This window comes from Saccostrea cucullata, unplaced genomic scaffold, assembly GCF_032062105.1.
Source record: "Saccostrea cucullata isolate Sc308-1 unplaced genomic scaffold, CSIRO_AGI_Scuc_v1 ctg11985, whole genome shotgun sequence".
Classification (NCBI taxonomy): Eukaryota; Metazoa; Mollusca; class Bivalvia; order Ostreida; family Ostreidae; genus Saccostrea; species Saccostrea cuccullata.
In genome coordinates this window covers 2,251-19,854 of record NW_026922434.1, presented here as the reverse complement: position 1 = coordinate 19,854, position 17,604 = coordinate 2,251, and the positions used below count along the sequence as shown (strand labels likewise).

The 17,604-nt window shown below is 33.5% G+C and overlaps 1 protein-coding gene and 1 pseudogene across 1 annotated transcript; one reads left to right on the top strand and one right to left on the bottom strand.

Moving 5' to 3' along the window:
- Window positions 1-438: 438 nt before the first annotated feature.
- On the bottom strand, window positions 439-10,549 carry LOC134261771 (lysosomal protective protein-like). The gene is made up of 10 exons (XM_062744169.1): window positions 10,257-10,549; window positions 7,239-7,353; window positions 7,018-7,068; window positions 6,398-6,484; window positions 5,663-5,910; window positions 4,805-4,898; window positions 4,250-4,423; window positions 3,759-3,907; window positions 1,595-1,670; window positions 439-537 (listed from the first exon to the last, which is right to left on the bottom strand). Exons 1-10 carry the CDS (start codon window positions 10,427-10,429, stop codon window positions 439-441), a joined length of 1,266 nt encoding a protein of 421 aa, XP_062600153.1. The 5' UTR covers window positions 10,430-10,549.
- A 167-nt stretch (window positions 10,550-10,716) lies between these two features.
- LOC134261770 (3-methyl-2-oxobutanoate dehydrogenase [lipoamide] kinase, mitochondrial-like) lies at window positions 10,717-17,228 on the top strand (annotated as a pseudogene).
- Window positions 17,229-17,604: the final 376 nt, after the last annotated feature.

Sequence of the window (17,604 nt, the reverse complement as noted above, 5' to 3'; positions counted from 1 at the left end):
TTCTGCAAACTTTAACCTTCACCATGATTTTTGAACCATGAAAGATAAGAGACTTCATATTTGGTATGCATACTCCACTAATTAAGCTCTTTCAAATGACAGCAAGGTCAATGACCTTGTGACCTTGACTGTGGCCTATATGCTAAAAATAGCTTTTTTCTGAGAACTTTAACCTTCGCCATAACTTTTGAACCATGAAAGATAGAGACTTCATATTTGGTATGCAAACTCCACTAATCAGGTTCTTTCAAATGACAGCAAGGTCAATGACCTTGTGACCTTGACTGTGACCTTAATTCTAAAAATAGCTTTTTCCGAACTTTGTTGTCGCCGGGCGCATAGTGTTTCACAAACACATCTTTTTTATTACAATTTCACCATTAAACTTCAATTTTCTCAGCACAGAGGACATAATTTAAAATAAAAGAAAACTACTCTTTACTTTTGTACCTTAAGATTGAGATTATCTGTAAACCATTCATCTCCCAGAAAATTACAAGCCATATCAACATCTCCATTATATACTAGTATCCTCTTCTGGAATTAAAAAAAATAAAAATATAAAAGTACACTGCTGTGGTACATGATTTGTTCGTCTGGAACCAAATCATGCATATCTACATATTATTAGTAACACATACATGTAACTACACTGAAATAAAATAACCTTCTTTGAGGTTGCAATATCCCCCATCATTACCCCCATGATTTTCCAATTAAACATATGGTTTAATGATCCTAAGCTTCACAGTGTACAAGATTTTGAACATGTAAGTCATAAAATTACAAAATGAAGTCAGGGTGACCTACTTTTGGGTTGCAATATGACCTCCCCAAAGATGCATCAAATGACAAAGATTGAAAGATCTATATTCTCACAGTGCACATGATATGATATTGACAAGAAAAAGCAGGACACAAGTGAAAGCCTCTACCATAAAACTGTCTCTCAAAGAAGTGGCACATAAGAATATTAATTTGACAATGAGATGGTCTTCATTCTTGATTACTTACACTGTTCTATTACACTATACAATAGCATACAGTGTGTTAGATACTATAACATACAGTGTGTTTGATACAACAAACTGTACACATGCAGGGACCTATATACTAACGGGATAGGCAACTCCTTCATCGCTATGTTTATTTACCCAAAACATCACGCACAACACTACAAGTTTTTCAAACTACGTTTATTACCAGTAAACAGTGTATTTTCTGATTAATATCATTTATTCCTTTTATGTATTGGAATTGATTTATTAATAAATTTTAAAGGATAATAATAATATAAAGAAAACAAACACTGAAATTGGCGATTTCTCGGAAATATGGCAGATCGGGGCATGTGCTGATTTTGCATAAAACAAATTTACTACTAAGATAAGGAGTATAATAAGTGATAAAAACAAATCTTGAATGATTTTTTGACAGATAATTAAAAGATTTGATCTCAAATATGCGATAGCTTTAGAGATATAATTAATTAAAGTTGACTTACAAAATCCTGCGACTTACGAGATATCGCGAGACTTGCGGTAGCTGCCTATCCGTTAGTATATGTCCCTGATACATGTATTTGTCCACTTACCCCTTTGTTTAGTACATCCTCGTATTGTATTTTCATTGATTGATAAAGAGTCTTATACTGTGCTCCAACTATTGCACTATAATAAAAAAAGATTTTTAAAATGAAAATGTTACATCAAAACTTTCAATGCTCATTATTTAGACTTAACAATCTAAATTTTTATCTCTGTCAGGCTTACTTACCGGTAATGAAAATATTCAAATGAAAGCTAAATATTTTTTTTCCTTTATCATTCTACCTGATGTCTAAACCAAATAAATAAACTGGTTTGGTCCTATCTTACCACGTAATTTATTTGTAAACGATAACTGTAATATGTATAGTTCTAGATGCATCTGGAAAGTAGGACAATGTTGTAAATATACAACATTGTTACAATGCAGAAATACTGTTAGGGCAATGAAACCATCACCATGACTGTTGCAGCAATTCTGTATGTAACTGGATGTGCAGTAACTGGCCTATAAATGACTGTGTCCCTAACAGTGTTGTAAATATGGAGCACCATTTGCTAGAGATGGGTATCGCCAAAAATTTCGTATCGCGATATATCATGATTTTTTCCCACAATATCACGATAATATCATGATATTTTTAAAAGCAGTTTTTACGATGACTTTATATGAAAAGTCATTATTTTTCTTAAAAATATGCTAAAAATTTTGCTTTCTTGAAATTTTTATGTACATGTATATAAAATCAATTATGTTTGAACGGTAAGATGCCATTCTTTTCACTATTTACAACATTTTTTATACTTTCTGTAATTGTAATTTGAAAGACTGCACAAATGAATAATTTCTGGACTTTATAATATGTACCTAAAGACCGGTATTTAGGTCTCTGTATCACGATACGTATCACGCAACAAAAAATCGTGATATACCGGTATACCGATAAAATCACACATCCCTACCATTTGCCTTACCAGCCTTAAACTTGCTACAATGGACATAGTCAGCTATACTTCACTGCTCAGTCCTAAGCTTGCTGCAGAGGTAGTAGTTAACCAGAGAACAACTTGCCTATTTATTTAAGATTCAGAAAATCAAAGGTTATTATCCAAGTTACTCTGATTCAGCACTATTGTAGACACAATATGATGAAAAGCATTTAACCTTTCAGATTTACTACAGAGGTTGTAGGTGAGCAGAGAAACATCCATATACATGTAGATATGGGTGCCAGAAGGCAAGGCACAGGTCAAGGTTAAAGACTGTGATACATGTTATCTAGTGGATGCAATTTGGAGAGCATCACAAAATTTATCTGTCTCTCATTGTTGTAGAGATGCAAAGTGACCAGGGTTATATTAAAAGGTCAAGGACAAAACTGTGAAAGATGCAAACTAAACTGTGGCCTGGTGGCTTATGGAGGAAACCTTTTGATTCAAAGTCCATAAGATTGAAAGTGAAGGACAGTGAAAGGTATTCATCAGTCAATTTCTTTGAATGAGATCTTGTTGCATATGGATGCTTCTCTTTGAGGTACCTAGATATACTATGGTAAGTGTATTTTATACCTATCCTTTTGGCACATATTACTAGTTCTGTCAACCATGCTGGATAGCCAGTTCACCCTGATCTGTTTTATTACATTATATCTCACAAGTTGTGAAAATCTGTTTTATTACATTATATCTCACAAGTTGTGAAAATCTGTTTTATTACATTATATCTGACAAGTTGTGTAATTCTGTTTTAATACATTATATCTGACAAGTTGTGAACATGAAAATGAATCCATGCTGGCTATATGTATTCTAGATATCTAAAATTTTTAGGTTAATGTATCTTAAATGATGAAAAAGAGTAAAGTTCTAACTATAGACCTTTTTCCTATGAGATATTTTGTCTAGGAGTTATTTCCCTTAGCCGCCATATTGTAGGGCAACATTCCCAGATCCCTTCATTATTCAACCAAGTTCAATTTGTTATACTGGTTACTGAGGTAAAGATAATGCTATTTTTCTTATAAATATACGTTTGTTAAACATCTATTAATTCATGATTATAAGATTGCGAATATTTTCCCCCCATATATTTCATGCATGCATGTTTAAAATTGGTTGCTCAAAGAGGTAAATTCACTACTTAGCCCTACAAGATGATGGCTAAGGGGAATAACTCCTAGACAAAATATGTCACAGGAAAAGGGTCTATACCTGCATAGATCCCACGCTTGCACAGTATCTGGAATGTGGAGTGCTTTCCTTGTTTCCTTAGATCTCATGTACTTTAATACATTATTGTAGTTCAAACATGGTGGGGTGAGACGGAGGTTATGACCTTGACTTCTCAGATCCTGAACAAACTGTAAAACAAGCCTGCAGCATTGTATATATCAAAACAAAAAGGGAATGCATTATGGGATAAATCAAAATAATCATGTTAATGTGGTTTTTGGAGAGTTAGAGAAGTATAAAAGTGTATTGACAAATTTAAAAAAAAAAATAAAGTTTATATGTTGAAATTCTGAATTATACATCTTGGATTCAAATCCAGTGCATATATGTAATCTATGGCTGAAACAATGCACAATATTGCTTTCATATTCTTTGAAAAAGGACCAAACTTCATTCATAACAAGTAAAACACAAAAAACTCCAAATAAACAAAAAAAAATGACAGAGGTATATATAAGAGTGGTCATTACCTGTAGCTGTTTCCTGTATGTAGGATTCCTATGGTAATGCCATGGGAACAAGGAGTAGGAGTAGGCATTGGTTTCCTTGTCAAACCAGACACCAGCCTTTGTGGACTCACATTTAGCATACAGGTTGTATTCATTCAAACCACTCATATACACTATTGTTTCAACTTCACTTATCTGGGAAAAAAAATGGTCAATTGCCTTTTATAAATATCACAATTTCTAAAAGAAAATCAACATATGCACTGTAGGTATATGGCAAATAAAATATATAGCAGCTGGCAAAATTTTGAGGAATCATTGTTAAGACAAAAATTTTAGATCCTCCTTCAAGTCATCTTTCACTCAGCCCGCAAAAATAACCCTTGAAAATTTTCTACACATTTATTTGATTGACATTTCAAATATTACATCTTCATCATTTGCCACTTTTTTTCTGAGTACAGTCTTTTGCTATCAACAAAATTTTTGTTTAGATGCTGGTTTGGGGGAAGTTGAACCCCCCACTTTTAAAACTGTTCTACAGGCTTGAAGATTTTCCATGATATTGATACTTACTGCTTGACTACACACTGGACTCTTGCTTGGGTTACTGTGAAATGTACATCTGGTCAGATTACCACCACAGCAGCTTCCCAAATCTTTCCAAATTCTGAAAATCAATAAACATCTTAGCAAAAGATTCTTTTAAATTCTATGTATTGTCAGTTTATGAAACTGATCTATATTTTTTTGTAAACGAGTATTTGCAAAATCTTTTTTTTTGTGATTTATGAGTATTTTACCCTATCTTTGGACTTTCAGTAGGGCGTGACTTTCTCGGCGCTACGTAATGGAGAATACTGGTAGATTCTCATTGGTTACGAAATTAATAACATAATAACTTAAAATTGTTGTTGATAATGTTCAGACGACTTATGCCCCACCTCTGTGCCGTGAGAGAACTTTTAATTCATGGCTATTTACTACACCAGTTGACATTCGGCCGCATTTCTATCATATGTATATTTCAACAGTGAAGGGAAGCTGTGTAAATTTCAGAAGCTAATTAGGTAACATCGAGAATGCCACGCCTTACTGAAAGTCCAAACTAAGCGTATAATTCTTCTATCATTTGAAATCTAGATGATGATGAATTTTGTGACTGAGGAATCATTTGCAAAAACTCTTTAGGGGATTTATCAGTTAGAAATCCACATGATGATGATGAATTTTGTGACAGAGGTCACATTCTTAATAGATATACAATAAATGCAAAATAATAAGTATACTACAGAACTACTTCTGAGTAAAAGGAAGTCATAAATTTTATTTTACAGTTACTCAGTGTGATTAAACAACCATCTGTCATATCATTATAAGCCATATGAAGGTGAGCTTATGACAATAAAATAAGCTGCCAAATCAAAAACTCACTTTTGTCCAATCAATCCATGATTATAGGCAAAATATATGAGGGAGTCTGTGTTCATTCCATAGTCCGACAATCCGTTACCCACAGCGAATCCCTTGAAGTTTATACCGGGGTCCTTAATAACTCGCTGGGAAAGGGTTGGTACATAAATTCCACCATAACTTTCACCGGTTATGAAAAAATCATTTTTGGCCAATTCTGGAAATTTGCTGAAGAAATCTTTCAGAGCAAAATAATTATCAAGGGAGACCTAAAAAAAAGGTACATGTAAAGTAAAACAATTGCAAATCATATTAATTATAATTTAGTCATAAGAAATTGGGGTCATCTTATAGTTTGCTTCTTCAAGTCTTCAATTTCTAATATCCTTTTAATGTTTCTCTCATTGCTTGGAAAAATGACAAGAAAGTTTTCACTACATATTTTTGGTGCCAAAGATAGATAACAATTGAACTTCTGTATATACAGCTATAATATATTGAATACCATGGCTATATGTTGAAGTCCATTAATTGAAAGTCCCATCTACTATTGTTTAAACCTGAGTACAAAGAACCACCATATCTCTCTCAAGTTTTTCTTTGAATTAATTAATTAATTATTAATCTATAGATAATTTAACAAGGTTTATCAGTTTAATAATTTGTTTTGAATAGATTAATGTGGTTGATTCATCAACATTATATAATATCTCTGAATGTTTGCAGTCTTTCTGCACAAAGGGAGACAATTTTTACCTGGTCATCATCTGTTTTGTACTCTTTATCATCAGCGTAGGAGAAGCCCACTCCAGCTGGTGCCTCTAAATACAGCATGTTGGCAACCTACAAAAATTAATTCCAATGGTTATATAAGTTTCTACTATCACTCATACAGGTTGAGAAGGAAAAGAGGTAAATTTATTCCCTCTAAAGCAATTATATGATTTGAACTATTAGCTTACTTTCTTCAACTTTTAATTGACAAAAACTTTTGCTTGAAGAATTAATTATCTTACAATTTAATAATTGTATTTGAATCTTTGTATTTCTTAGGAAAGCAATGAATGTTCCATAATCATTTATCAGAATAGACAATTGCAATTGTCTATTCTGATGAATGATTATGGAACATTCATTGCTTTCCTAAGAAATACAAAGATTCAAATACAATTATTAAATTGTAAGATAATTAATTCTTCAAGCAAAAGTTTTTGTCAATTAAAAGTTGAAGAAAGTAAGCTAATAAACATGTTCATGGTAAGCACCCTGGTTGCTATAATAATAATATACATGTACATGTATTAATAAGAATATCCATATAAGGTAGATTTGTCAACCTGTATAATGATTGTATAAATACACACAAAAGCTCCTACCTTATTCCAGCTGTATGGATTCAATGTCAATGTTTCCCCATCTGGAGCAACCTAGAACAAAGTAGTACACCATTTTAAGAAAGTGTCCACAGGCAGTAAACACTTTTATAGATATATTCTCAAACTCTCTTGAAACTCTCTTAAAAAGTTTGTTTTTTTTAGAAATATATTTAAACATGTATGTGATGCTTAATAATATCACCCAAATGCTTTCTTAATACCCTGAACGGCCCGTGCTCTGACAGAAGTCCTAGATCAGAACTACATCCTGGTCCTCCATTCATCCACAACACAACAGGGTCTGATGCTTGGGTTGGACTGGAAGACTCCAAGTACCTGAATCAAACTAGAACTGTCCAATAGGGACAAATACCCCCCGCTGGGTTTTTCAGAGAAGGTGCCAATTCAAAAATACTTTATGGATCTAGAGGTGTTCACTATTTACTTATAAAAATTTACAGTAAAATATAAGTGCTCATTATGTTTCTTAATGAGTGAAACAAAAGTGCAAAATCAATACTTATACATTGTAATTCAATCGTAACATTTTTTTTATTTCTGCATTAAAGAAATATATTGCAATTATGTGTCATGACACTGCAAACTAATTGTTGAAAAAAAAATCATTATACAAAATCAAATTAATCTTGATATATCAAATTCATTTTGAAAATAAAAAGCTGGTCATCCAGTAATGAAGTGCTTTGACAGACAATAAATTACAATTAAGAGAATAAGAGAAGAGAGATCTTTAATTCTTGTGCCTTATTCCCTGGTGATTTGATAACACACACAGGCTTGATAAGAGATATGCCTTAACAACCTCCAACACCAAACTCATTAATCTATCTTTAACTGGATGCATGTCCAGTCATTATTCCCAAGAGACAAATGAATTTACATTATCTTCTATGTAATGTAAAAACTGTTTTAAACACTTGATGATGTTTCTTTTTTTTAGTTTTATGAGTTGTTTTAAGCTGTACTAGTTCACATTTTTGTACAGATATTCTAGATTCTATCTCTCAAACCTTATAAATGAGCCAAAAATGAACAAGTCAATTTATATAAAAAGTAAAACCTGTAAAATGCAGAAAAATTAACAAATAAAGTTGAAAATTCCAGGTGCATACCTTCATATGGTGAATAATAAGTGTGCAAATTTTCAGATAAATCCTTGCAATAGTTTGTGAGAAACGGTCTGCACAAGACCACAAAATAAAAATGAAAAAACACCTGTAAATTTCAAAATAATGATCCAATCAATATGAAAATAGCAGGTGCACACCTTCATATGGTGAATAATATGTGTATAAATTTTCAGACAAATCCTTCCAACAGTTTTTGAGAAATCGTCCGGACAAAATCTCGTCTACAGACAGACAGACAGACAGACAGATGGACGGACGGACAGACGGACATGGTGATTCCAATATACCCCCCCCCTAAACTTCGTTTGCAGGGGGTATAAAGAAAGAAAATTCATGATAAAGGTACAGTAGTACAACATTCCTCTCTATACTCATACAAAATTTTACTTTAATGCTGATGATTTCCCAGAGGAAATCCCAGTTTGTCAATACATGTATTTGACAAAAAAGGACCTTTATTAAATATGAAAATTAATACATGCAATAATAGAATGGAATGGAACAATTGTCAAGGCTAGATCAAGAATACACAGAGGTTGAAAAATGTCAAATTTTTTACAGACAAATTGTTGTTTATAAAAAAAACTTCTACATTTTCATTGTTCCAGTGTTTTAAATTTGAAAATGAGCCATATAATTGCACCAGATTTGTCTATTATGCTTTTAAGATTGAGATCAATGTCTTCACATGGCCAATTTTGCTTATTTTGAACACCTAGGTACTTTGGTTGAAAAAAGTAAATAGTTTGGAATCCTTAAATTTCAATATCCAACTATTAGTTTGCATTAAGTAGCACCTCACTTCTTTTTGGTCTTAAAAAATTGAAAGCAGCAAAATTAAGAGAAAGGAAATAAATACATGCATGTTTTTTTGTTTATTTTTTGCTTAAAAAAAAACTTTTATGCAGATTGACACTGAATTATTGTTCAACACTTAATGCATCCTCACTTTGTAATTGTTACCCTCTTATACATGCTGTTTGTTTCTATCCTGCAATATGTGCTCTTACATATATAAGTGCTCATAAAAATGAAAGCTGTAAACTTAGAAGTTTTTGATGTGTACATTTACTTAGTAGACTCCATTCAGCTATATATCAAGAATACTGTGAAAATAACCTTGCAATTATTCAGAAATAATTCTGTTTAACATCTTTAAATGAATTTCTTCCTCTATCTGGAATTGTCTCCAACCTGTTAAAAGTTTGTAATGGCCTAGAACAAAAGACTAAGAAATGAGGTGCATAATTTTGAGTTACTTTTGTAGTAGGAAAGGAGAGATGCATGCATGCAGATGAAAACATATGGCAGGACAGGGAATCGAACGTAGGACCCCTGCATTGTTAGTCAGGTGCTCTAACCACTGAGCTATCCAGGCCAATATCCACAGTCCTTAAAGTCTAACTTCTACATCCCCCCTCCTTAAACAGTCTTCAACCTCAAGGACACAAGTTCTATAGGGCCCTGCCAGGAATTATACTAATTTACATACACTGTAACCTGAACAAGGCCCCCACAGTGGCCACCAAATGTAAGGAAAGGAGAAATGCATGAAGAAAACATATGGCTTGACAGGGACCACTGTCCGTAAAGCCCATGCAAACTTCTACATTTTATAATGTGGTGCAGTGATAAAGCGTATTACCTTTTAATTTTCAATGAATATTTACTTACTCCTACTTTAACTCATACTACAGATGGTGCCATGGCCTAGCTACCTTGTTCAGGCAATATACATGTAATAAATAGTACATGTATATAATTGATGTTAAGTCCTGACAAGGTGAACTTGTGTTGTGTCTTCGGGGGTGAAGACTTTTAAAAGAGGGGAGAATGTAGGAATTTTGACTGGACTGAGGATACCGGCAAGAATAGCTCAGTTGGTAGAGCATCTAACTGGAGATTCAGGGGGCCCAGTTCGAATCCCGGTCTGGTCTGCTGCTTTTCTCTCCTCCCCCGTTACATACATACAGACAGTGAGACACACAGCCAAACAGTCTTATCTATATTGACACTTGACAATGATCGAATCGACTGTAACCAACTTCTAAGTTCTGACTAAGGTGAGCTAAAAAAAGTATATATTACCAGTAATGAAGGTGTTTCTTCTCTGTTCCATTCAAGTATCCTGAGTATTGTTTCCATGGAAGAGGGTTCTTCAATCCTGGCAGTGCAACTATCAGATCTTCTGATGGAGCCCCATAAACAACAGTTAGAATGGAAAGAAGGCTAAGAAGCAACGGATATAGGACGGACATCATGGGGCGTGATAATGTATTACGCTGTATCAGTGTGTGCTGTCTTTTATTTACTTCCTCATGCACCTGAGTACTTCTTGTGATTGCATCTCGTGTTTTGAAATGTCATGTGACTCTTAGGTCACGTTATCCTGAATACGAAACTTTCAGGCATGCAAAATGAAATACTAAATTCACTGAATAATTTAATATCGAATTTAAAAATAAATTGTTTTTAATATAAAATATCTTGATGTCAAAAATTAATTATAATCTGTTAAGTTCGAAAATAATAGCTGTCGACGCCAAAGTGTCAAGGCCATTGGCATTTCAGATTTCATGTGTGAAGAAAGACAGGAGAATGAATATGAAGAAAATACTGGCGCTACCTCTGACGTGAATGGAAAGCAGGATCGGAATGTCTTATTTTAATGAAACTTTACATTGTTGACACATGTTTTAACCTGCTAAGAAAACTTTATTTGGGCAGGGCATTGAAAGTGCAAGATGGCGTCGATCAGCTGTTTGAGTAAAAGACAGTCGATAGAAAGATCTCTGTTATATTCTCGATTTTTAAGTTCATTTTTCAATTTCAAACAGTTTTACAGAACAAAAGATTATTCAGAACGTTTAGCCTCAGCATCAGTGGCTTCTTTCTATAACCAAAGTGCCATCGAGCAGGTGGCAGCTAAGGTAAATTTAAAATTATGTTTGCATGTACTAGACCTAGATTTTCAGAGACAGCCAGTTACAAACCAAGTAAGCGTGCAATCATTAGTTTCTTGAGATTCAAAATGATAGGGATATATACCTGTTATACAGTCGGAACATTATTATCTCAAACTCTGCTAGCTCGAATGTCATGGATGAAACATATGGAGATAACGAACAGTCTTTTTACAAGATCAAAAGTCCATTAAACAATAGAAAATAGGAGTAGAGCAAACATGGACCTCCAAAACATCGGAGAAGGGATCAGGTGCCATGGAGGAGTGAGCATCCCCTGAAGTTATATACGTTGAGGATATGTTAAAATAATTTAATTAGAAGTCTCGACTGCTTATTCTTGATTTATTTTTTGGTATATCTAAAATCCTTGGACTCTTGAGGTGTTTTTTGTTCCCACTGAGTTTTGGATAACGATGTTTGACTGTAAATACATATTATTCTGAAATAATGTTTTCCAGACTTTTTTCACAATTTTGATATGAGGAAACTTCAGAACTGCATGGTGCCATTGAGAAAACTGGGAATTCACTGCCTCCAACCTGAAGTGGATTCTCGGGTTGATTTTCGATGCTTGCGAATAGAATACATGTCAAACTCACAACTTATCAATAGTACAAAACTTGTAATCACAAAAATTAATTTTTAAGTTTCATTTAATTTTATAAAATATACAATCAGAAGAAAAAATTTTATCAGACTGACGAGATTTGTATTCATTTCATGCATTTTAATATTTTAGAAGTGACAAGTCCTGTATTTTTTTTTATCGATACTGGTGTGTATTAGAAACATAAATGTACTACTGATAAATTGTGAGTTTGGCAATCGAAAATAAACTATATTTGGAGATGGATGGCTATATTTTCATTTTTCGTAATGGCACCTGTTATGACATTTTCCTGATACATAAAATACACATTTTTGCACACAAAATTTGGGAAATTGTAGATTAATGATTTCTTTACACAAAAGTTAGTTTCATTTATGGAAAAATAATGCTGTATTTTGGACCCTTTAAAATTTATGTTTGGTTTAGGATTGAGGCTTTTTTGAGAATTGAGAATTTTTTTATGAATTAATTTTGCAGCCATCTGTGAGACTTACACCAGCAACTTTGCTGTATGCTGGAAAGAGCCCAGATAATAGTCATTTACTGGTATGATCAAATTCTTCTTCAATGCAATTCAAGCAGTACTGTAGTCACTATTAAAAAATGCAAAATGTAAATATGCACACAGAATGAAATATAAAGATTTTAAAACATAATTGGATGTGATTTGCTTCCATCTGTCAGTGAAATATTGTAAGACAAATGAGCTACTGGAATGATTGACTTTTCTAATAAAATCTTTTAGAGATGTTGCCAGACCACAAACTTTCATTCAGATAATCTTGTCAGGATTGGTGTTGGCAACTCTTCTTGAATTATAAATATAAAATTCATTGCTTTGATTACTTTGATATTTATTCTCAAATGTTTTTATTAAGGATATAAACATGTGTGTTTAGAAATCTCTGATAAGATCTATAGTCAGATTCATGTTTTTACATTACTATAGCGGAGTGCTCAGTATCTACATAATGAACTGCCTGTACGGATCGCTCACAGAATCCGTGGATTTCGAGGACTACCTTTCATTGTTGGATGTAATCCTACCATACTTAAAGTTGTAAGTATTTTGTTCTCTTTTATGGTTGAATTTAAATTACTTTTTAAACTACCAGTACGCTCTCCGTAATTGAGGGATTCTATGGCTGTTTTAATATACCGATAGCGGGTTTTCTTGGTTGGTGTAAAATTTGGCATTTTGCCTACTCAAAGGTATGCCAATAATTTTAGCATAATTTAATTTAGTGGACACGGGGTTTCAGCTCTTTGCAGATGAACACTAGGAAGAGAATTGAATATTTTAGCGGGCTGTCATCAAAACGCCAAAATAAGCCAAAATTAGCACCCCGCTGAAATAACCCGCTATACGGTATGTGGTACATTATGTATTAGCAGATTTATTTTGTTGTATTTTTTTTTCTTCTTTTACAGCATGAAATGTACATCAGAGCATTTTACATACTACATGAACATCCCCCAGTAAGTAATTTTTTTGTTTAACCATCTTTTTTTTTTCAGACAAAGACAGTGGTGTACTGTACAAATACATGTAATATATAAAATGTTATTGATAATTTGTTATGCCCCCCTTTGAAGAAGGGAGGACATATTGCTTTGCTGCTATCTGTCGGTTGGTTTGTCTGTCCACCAAATTTTCGTTCATTTTCTTCACATTGTTGCACATACTGAAATGAAATTTGGTATACAGATTAACTAGGTGAATATCTAGGTCAAGATCTGTTTTTGGTACAATTGCACCATTTTTGATAGAGTTATGCCCCTTGGACTTGTTTATTCAAATTCACTGAAACCATGATAGAAAAAAAAAACTAATGAGGGTACAGTGGGAGTTATAAATTTTTCAAATGGAAGTCTTGAGTTACAAGAGGGGATATGAAAGTTAATATCTTTGTAGTTAGAATGAAATGTTTACGCTAACATGTCTGTATATTTCAGATTGTTGACTTTAAATCAGAACATGCCTATACAAACACATTGAAGACTTAACTTGATGACCACAGCAATGTTGTTACCATGCTTGCTGAGGGATTCTCAGAATGCAGAAGGCATATTCAGGTAATCTGTATACATATGTCATTTTTGAAAGAAAGATATTTGGGAATTATTTGTTATGGCTGCTTTGTAAGAAAGCAAAAAAACACCATCCTCACTTGAAGTGATTCAAGTGGTGAAAATGAATGCTAGAGCACATATTTTGAAACATATCATCTTAAGTATCTTAAAACTTGACCTTTTTCATATGCTTTGAAAAAAGGTTTCATGTTTATAAAATTTTGCTTTTTTGATAAAAAAATGAAGATTCTGAATGAAATTACTTTTTTCTTGCCATGTTCATAATGCAATCTCTAAAGTAAATATAAATTGCAAACTTCATTCTTCAAGAAAAGTCCATCAATATTATTTTAGAATACTAACTTTCATTTTATTGTATTTTAGGATGAAGAAATGATAAGGCTATTTTTGGACAGAATGTTAAAATCTCGACTAGGGATTCGATTGTTAGTAGAACACCATGTTGCTCTTCATGATGAAAGAGTGAGTATATTTTTAAGAATTTATTGTTGGTAAAAAATAATTACATTTATTTATCAAAGAATCATACTTTTCAATTCATTCATCTTTATAAGGATTTTTAAGTCACCTGAGACACTCAGGTGACCTATTGTTATCTGTTTTCGTCCGTCGTCGTACGTCGTTCGTTGTTCGTCGTTAATCGGTCGTAAATTTTTGAACATTTTCAGCTTCTTCTCTGCAACCACTGAACCAATTTCAACCAAATTTGGTACAAAGCATCTATGGGTGAAGGGGAACAAAAATTGTGAATTTCATGATCCCTGCCCCCCTGGGGCGTGGGGGGTGGGGCCAAAACCACTTAAATTAATGCAATCTTTAAAAATCTTTTTCTTTAATCAAGCAGTCAAACTGTTTGCATGATTGTAATCAGCACTGAGTCCTCTACCAAAATTGTGAAATTCATGGCCCTGGGGTCAGTTTGTGCTAGGGTGGGGCTAAATAAGTATATAGTGAAAATGCATTATTTCTTTGAAAATCTTCTTCTCTGCTCCTGGGTATTAAATAAACTAACTAAGTACATAGTTATGATGAGCAAGAGTGCCTCTACCAAAATTGTGAATTTTATGGCCCCAGGGTCAGGGGTTCTGGTGTTAGGGCGGGGCTCTGTTGATTATATAGTAAAAATACATGAAATCTTTGAAAATCTTCTTCTCTGCTCCTAGGTATTAAATAAATTAACTAAGTGCATAGTTATGATGAGCAAGAGTGCCTCTACCAAAATTGTGAATTTTATGGCCCCGAGGTCAGGGGTTCTGGTGTTAGGGCGGGGCTCTATTGATTATATAGTGAAAATGCATTATTTCTTTGAAAATCTTCTTCTCTGCTCCTGGGTATTATATAAACTAACTAAGTAAATAGTTATGATGAGCAAGAGTGCCTCTACCAAAATTGTGAATTTTATGGCCCCAGGGTCAGGGGTTCTGGTGTTAGGGCGGGGCTCTATTGATTATATAGTGAAAATGCATTATTTCTTTGAAAATCTTCTTCTCTGCTCTTGGGTATTATATAAACTACATAAGTACATAGTTATGATGAGCAAGAGTGCCTCTACCAAATTGTGAATTTTATGGCCCGAGGGTTAGGGGTTCTGGTGTTAGGGCGGGGCTCTATTGATTATATAGTGAAAATACACAAATTCTTTGAAAATCTTCTTCTCCGCTCCTAGGTATTAAATAAACTTACTAAGTACATAGATATGATGAGCAAGAGTGCCTCTACCAAAATTGTGAATTTTATGGCCCCAGGGTCAGGGGTCTGGTGTTAGGGCGGGGCTCTTTTCATTATATAGTGAAAATACACAAATTCTTTGAAAATCTTCTTCTCTGCTCTTAGGTATTAAGTAAACTTACTAAGTACAGTACATAGATATGATGAGCAAGATTGCCTCTACCAAAATTGTGAATTTTATGGCCCCAGGGTCAGGGGTTCTGGTGTTAGGGCGGAGCTCTATTGATTATATAGTGAAAATACATGAATTCTTTGAAAATCTTCTTCTCTGCTCCAAAGTATTAAATAAACTAACTAAGTACATAGTTATGATGAACAAGAATGCCTCTACCAAAATTGTAAATTTTTATGGCCCCAGGGTCAGGGGTTCTGGTGTTAGGGAGGGGCTCTATTGATTATATAGTGAAAAAACATTAAATCTTTGAATATTTTCTTCTCTGCTCCTGGGTATTAAGCATATGAACTACCTATATAGTTATGAGCAAGGGTCCTTATCTTCCAGAATTGTGAATTTCAAGGCCCCAGGGTCAGTAGTACCATAGAGGGGGGGTCTGTACTGAAAAATAATGAATTGTTTGAAATCTGCTCCTTGGTATTAATCAAATACTTTTGAAAAGCAAGGATGCCTTTTCAAAAATTGTGCAATGTGTGGATCTAGGCCTAAGAGTCAAGGGTTCATGTGTGGTAGCAGCACTACTGATTATTGCTGAATATTACTGATTTGTTGAAATGCATTTTTTGTTCCCCTACCCTGCCTATGGGTATTAAGTAACCAAACTAAGCAACTGCTAAGTGTATAGTTATGATGATCAAAATTGTAAATGCTATAGCATCTGGCTTAAAACATGGATCAAATTCAATCACTGGAAAGTTGTTGCATAATGCTCAGGTGACCTATAAGGTCCATGGGCCTCTTGTTTATTTATGAATGCCATTAATTTTCAGCCAAACCATGTTGGTATTGTTGATGTAAACTTTTCACCGAGGATGCTTGTTGAAAGATGTGCTGATAGTATAGGTAAAAAATGACACGTCATATCAAGTGTTATTTGCAGAGTGTCTTTCTTTATCATGTTGAAATCTGAAAGTAAATGAACCTGCATGAGTAAAGTTTGAAGTCTCTAAGAAGAATCCTTTCAGAAAGAGAGTTTTTTGTGAATTAACTCTCTCATGTTTTAATCTCAGAGGCAGAGCTTTTATAGCATTGTCAGTAAACCTCAAGAAATGTTGATTTGAATTTGTTAAGATTTTCTTTGCAGGAACCTTTGCTTGTCTAAATATGGGTACTCTCCTCATATTCGTTTAAATGGTCATCTTCATGCCAAGTTTCCATATATACCACAACCTCTGGAGTACATATTGACAGAAGTTTTGAAAAATGCTTATAGGTAAAGATATATTTATATTTTTGAATTCTTTCATACATTTTCATTATTTTTGCCAAATTATGATTCTTCAATTAAATGACTTAAAATCTTTCTTTTCAGGGCCTCTGCAGAGAGTCATGCCAATAACAGAAGTAATATACCGGATATTGTTGTCACAATAGCCAACAACAATCTGGACTTCATCATAAGGTTAGATTACTCATGTCCCAGATGTTCCAGGCCCCAAGACCATAAATGGAGAAAAGACTTACGTCAAAATTTGAAACCAATATAAGGCTGCATAAAATTGAAATTCTGGTTCTCAGGCCCGTGTACATCCGATTTGAGGTAGCCACATTGCAAATTTTATTGTATCAAATAAAAAGTTGGTATTGCGGAGTGTTCCTGGATTTTTTCGTAGTTTAATACTCAAATATGACTTCCGGTAGCCATTTGCAAAGACATTTTTGACTACTTCATTTGAAAATGCATTCAAAGACATTGCCTACGATGTCCACAAGCTGATAAACAATGGATAAAGCAAACCTTTTGATCAGACATGGAGAGTATATCTATGAATAAAAAAAATTATCTTTATTTTCAAGAAAATTCGAAAATTCAAATTAAAAAAATACCTCCCTCATCTATTGCCAATAAAAGGATAAATAAAA

Bases quoted from the DNA above. Each gene is read 5' to 3' on its own strand.
- LOC134261771 (XM_062744169.1), bottom strand. From the start codon at position 10,429: ATGATGTCCGTCCTATATCCGTTGCTTCTTAGCCTTCTTTCCATTCTA. The intron at 1,671-3,758 runs GTATAGACCCTT...TTTTTATTATAG, and splicing joins CAAGCGTGGGATCTATGCAG to TGCAATAGTTGGAGCACAGT. The intron at 538-1,594 runs GTAAGTGGACAA...TTTTAATTCCAG, and splicing joins AGGATGTACTAAACAAAGGG to AAGAGGATACTAGTATATAA.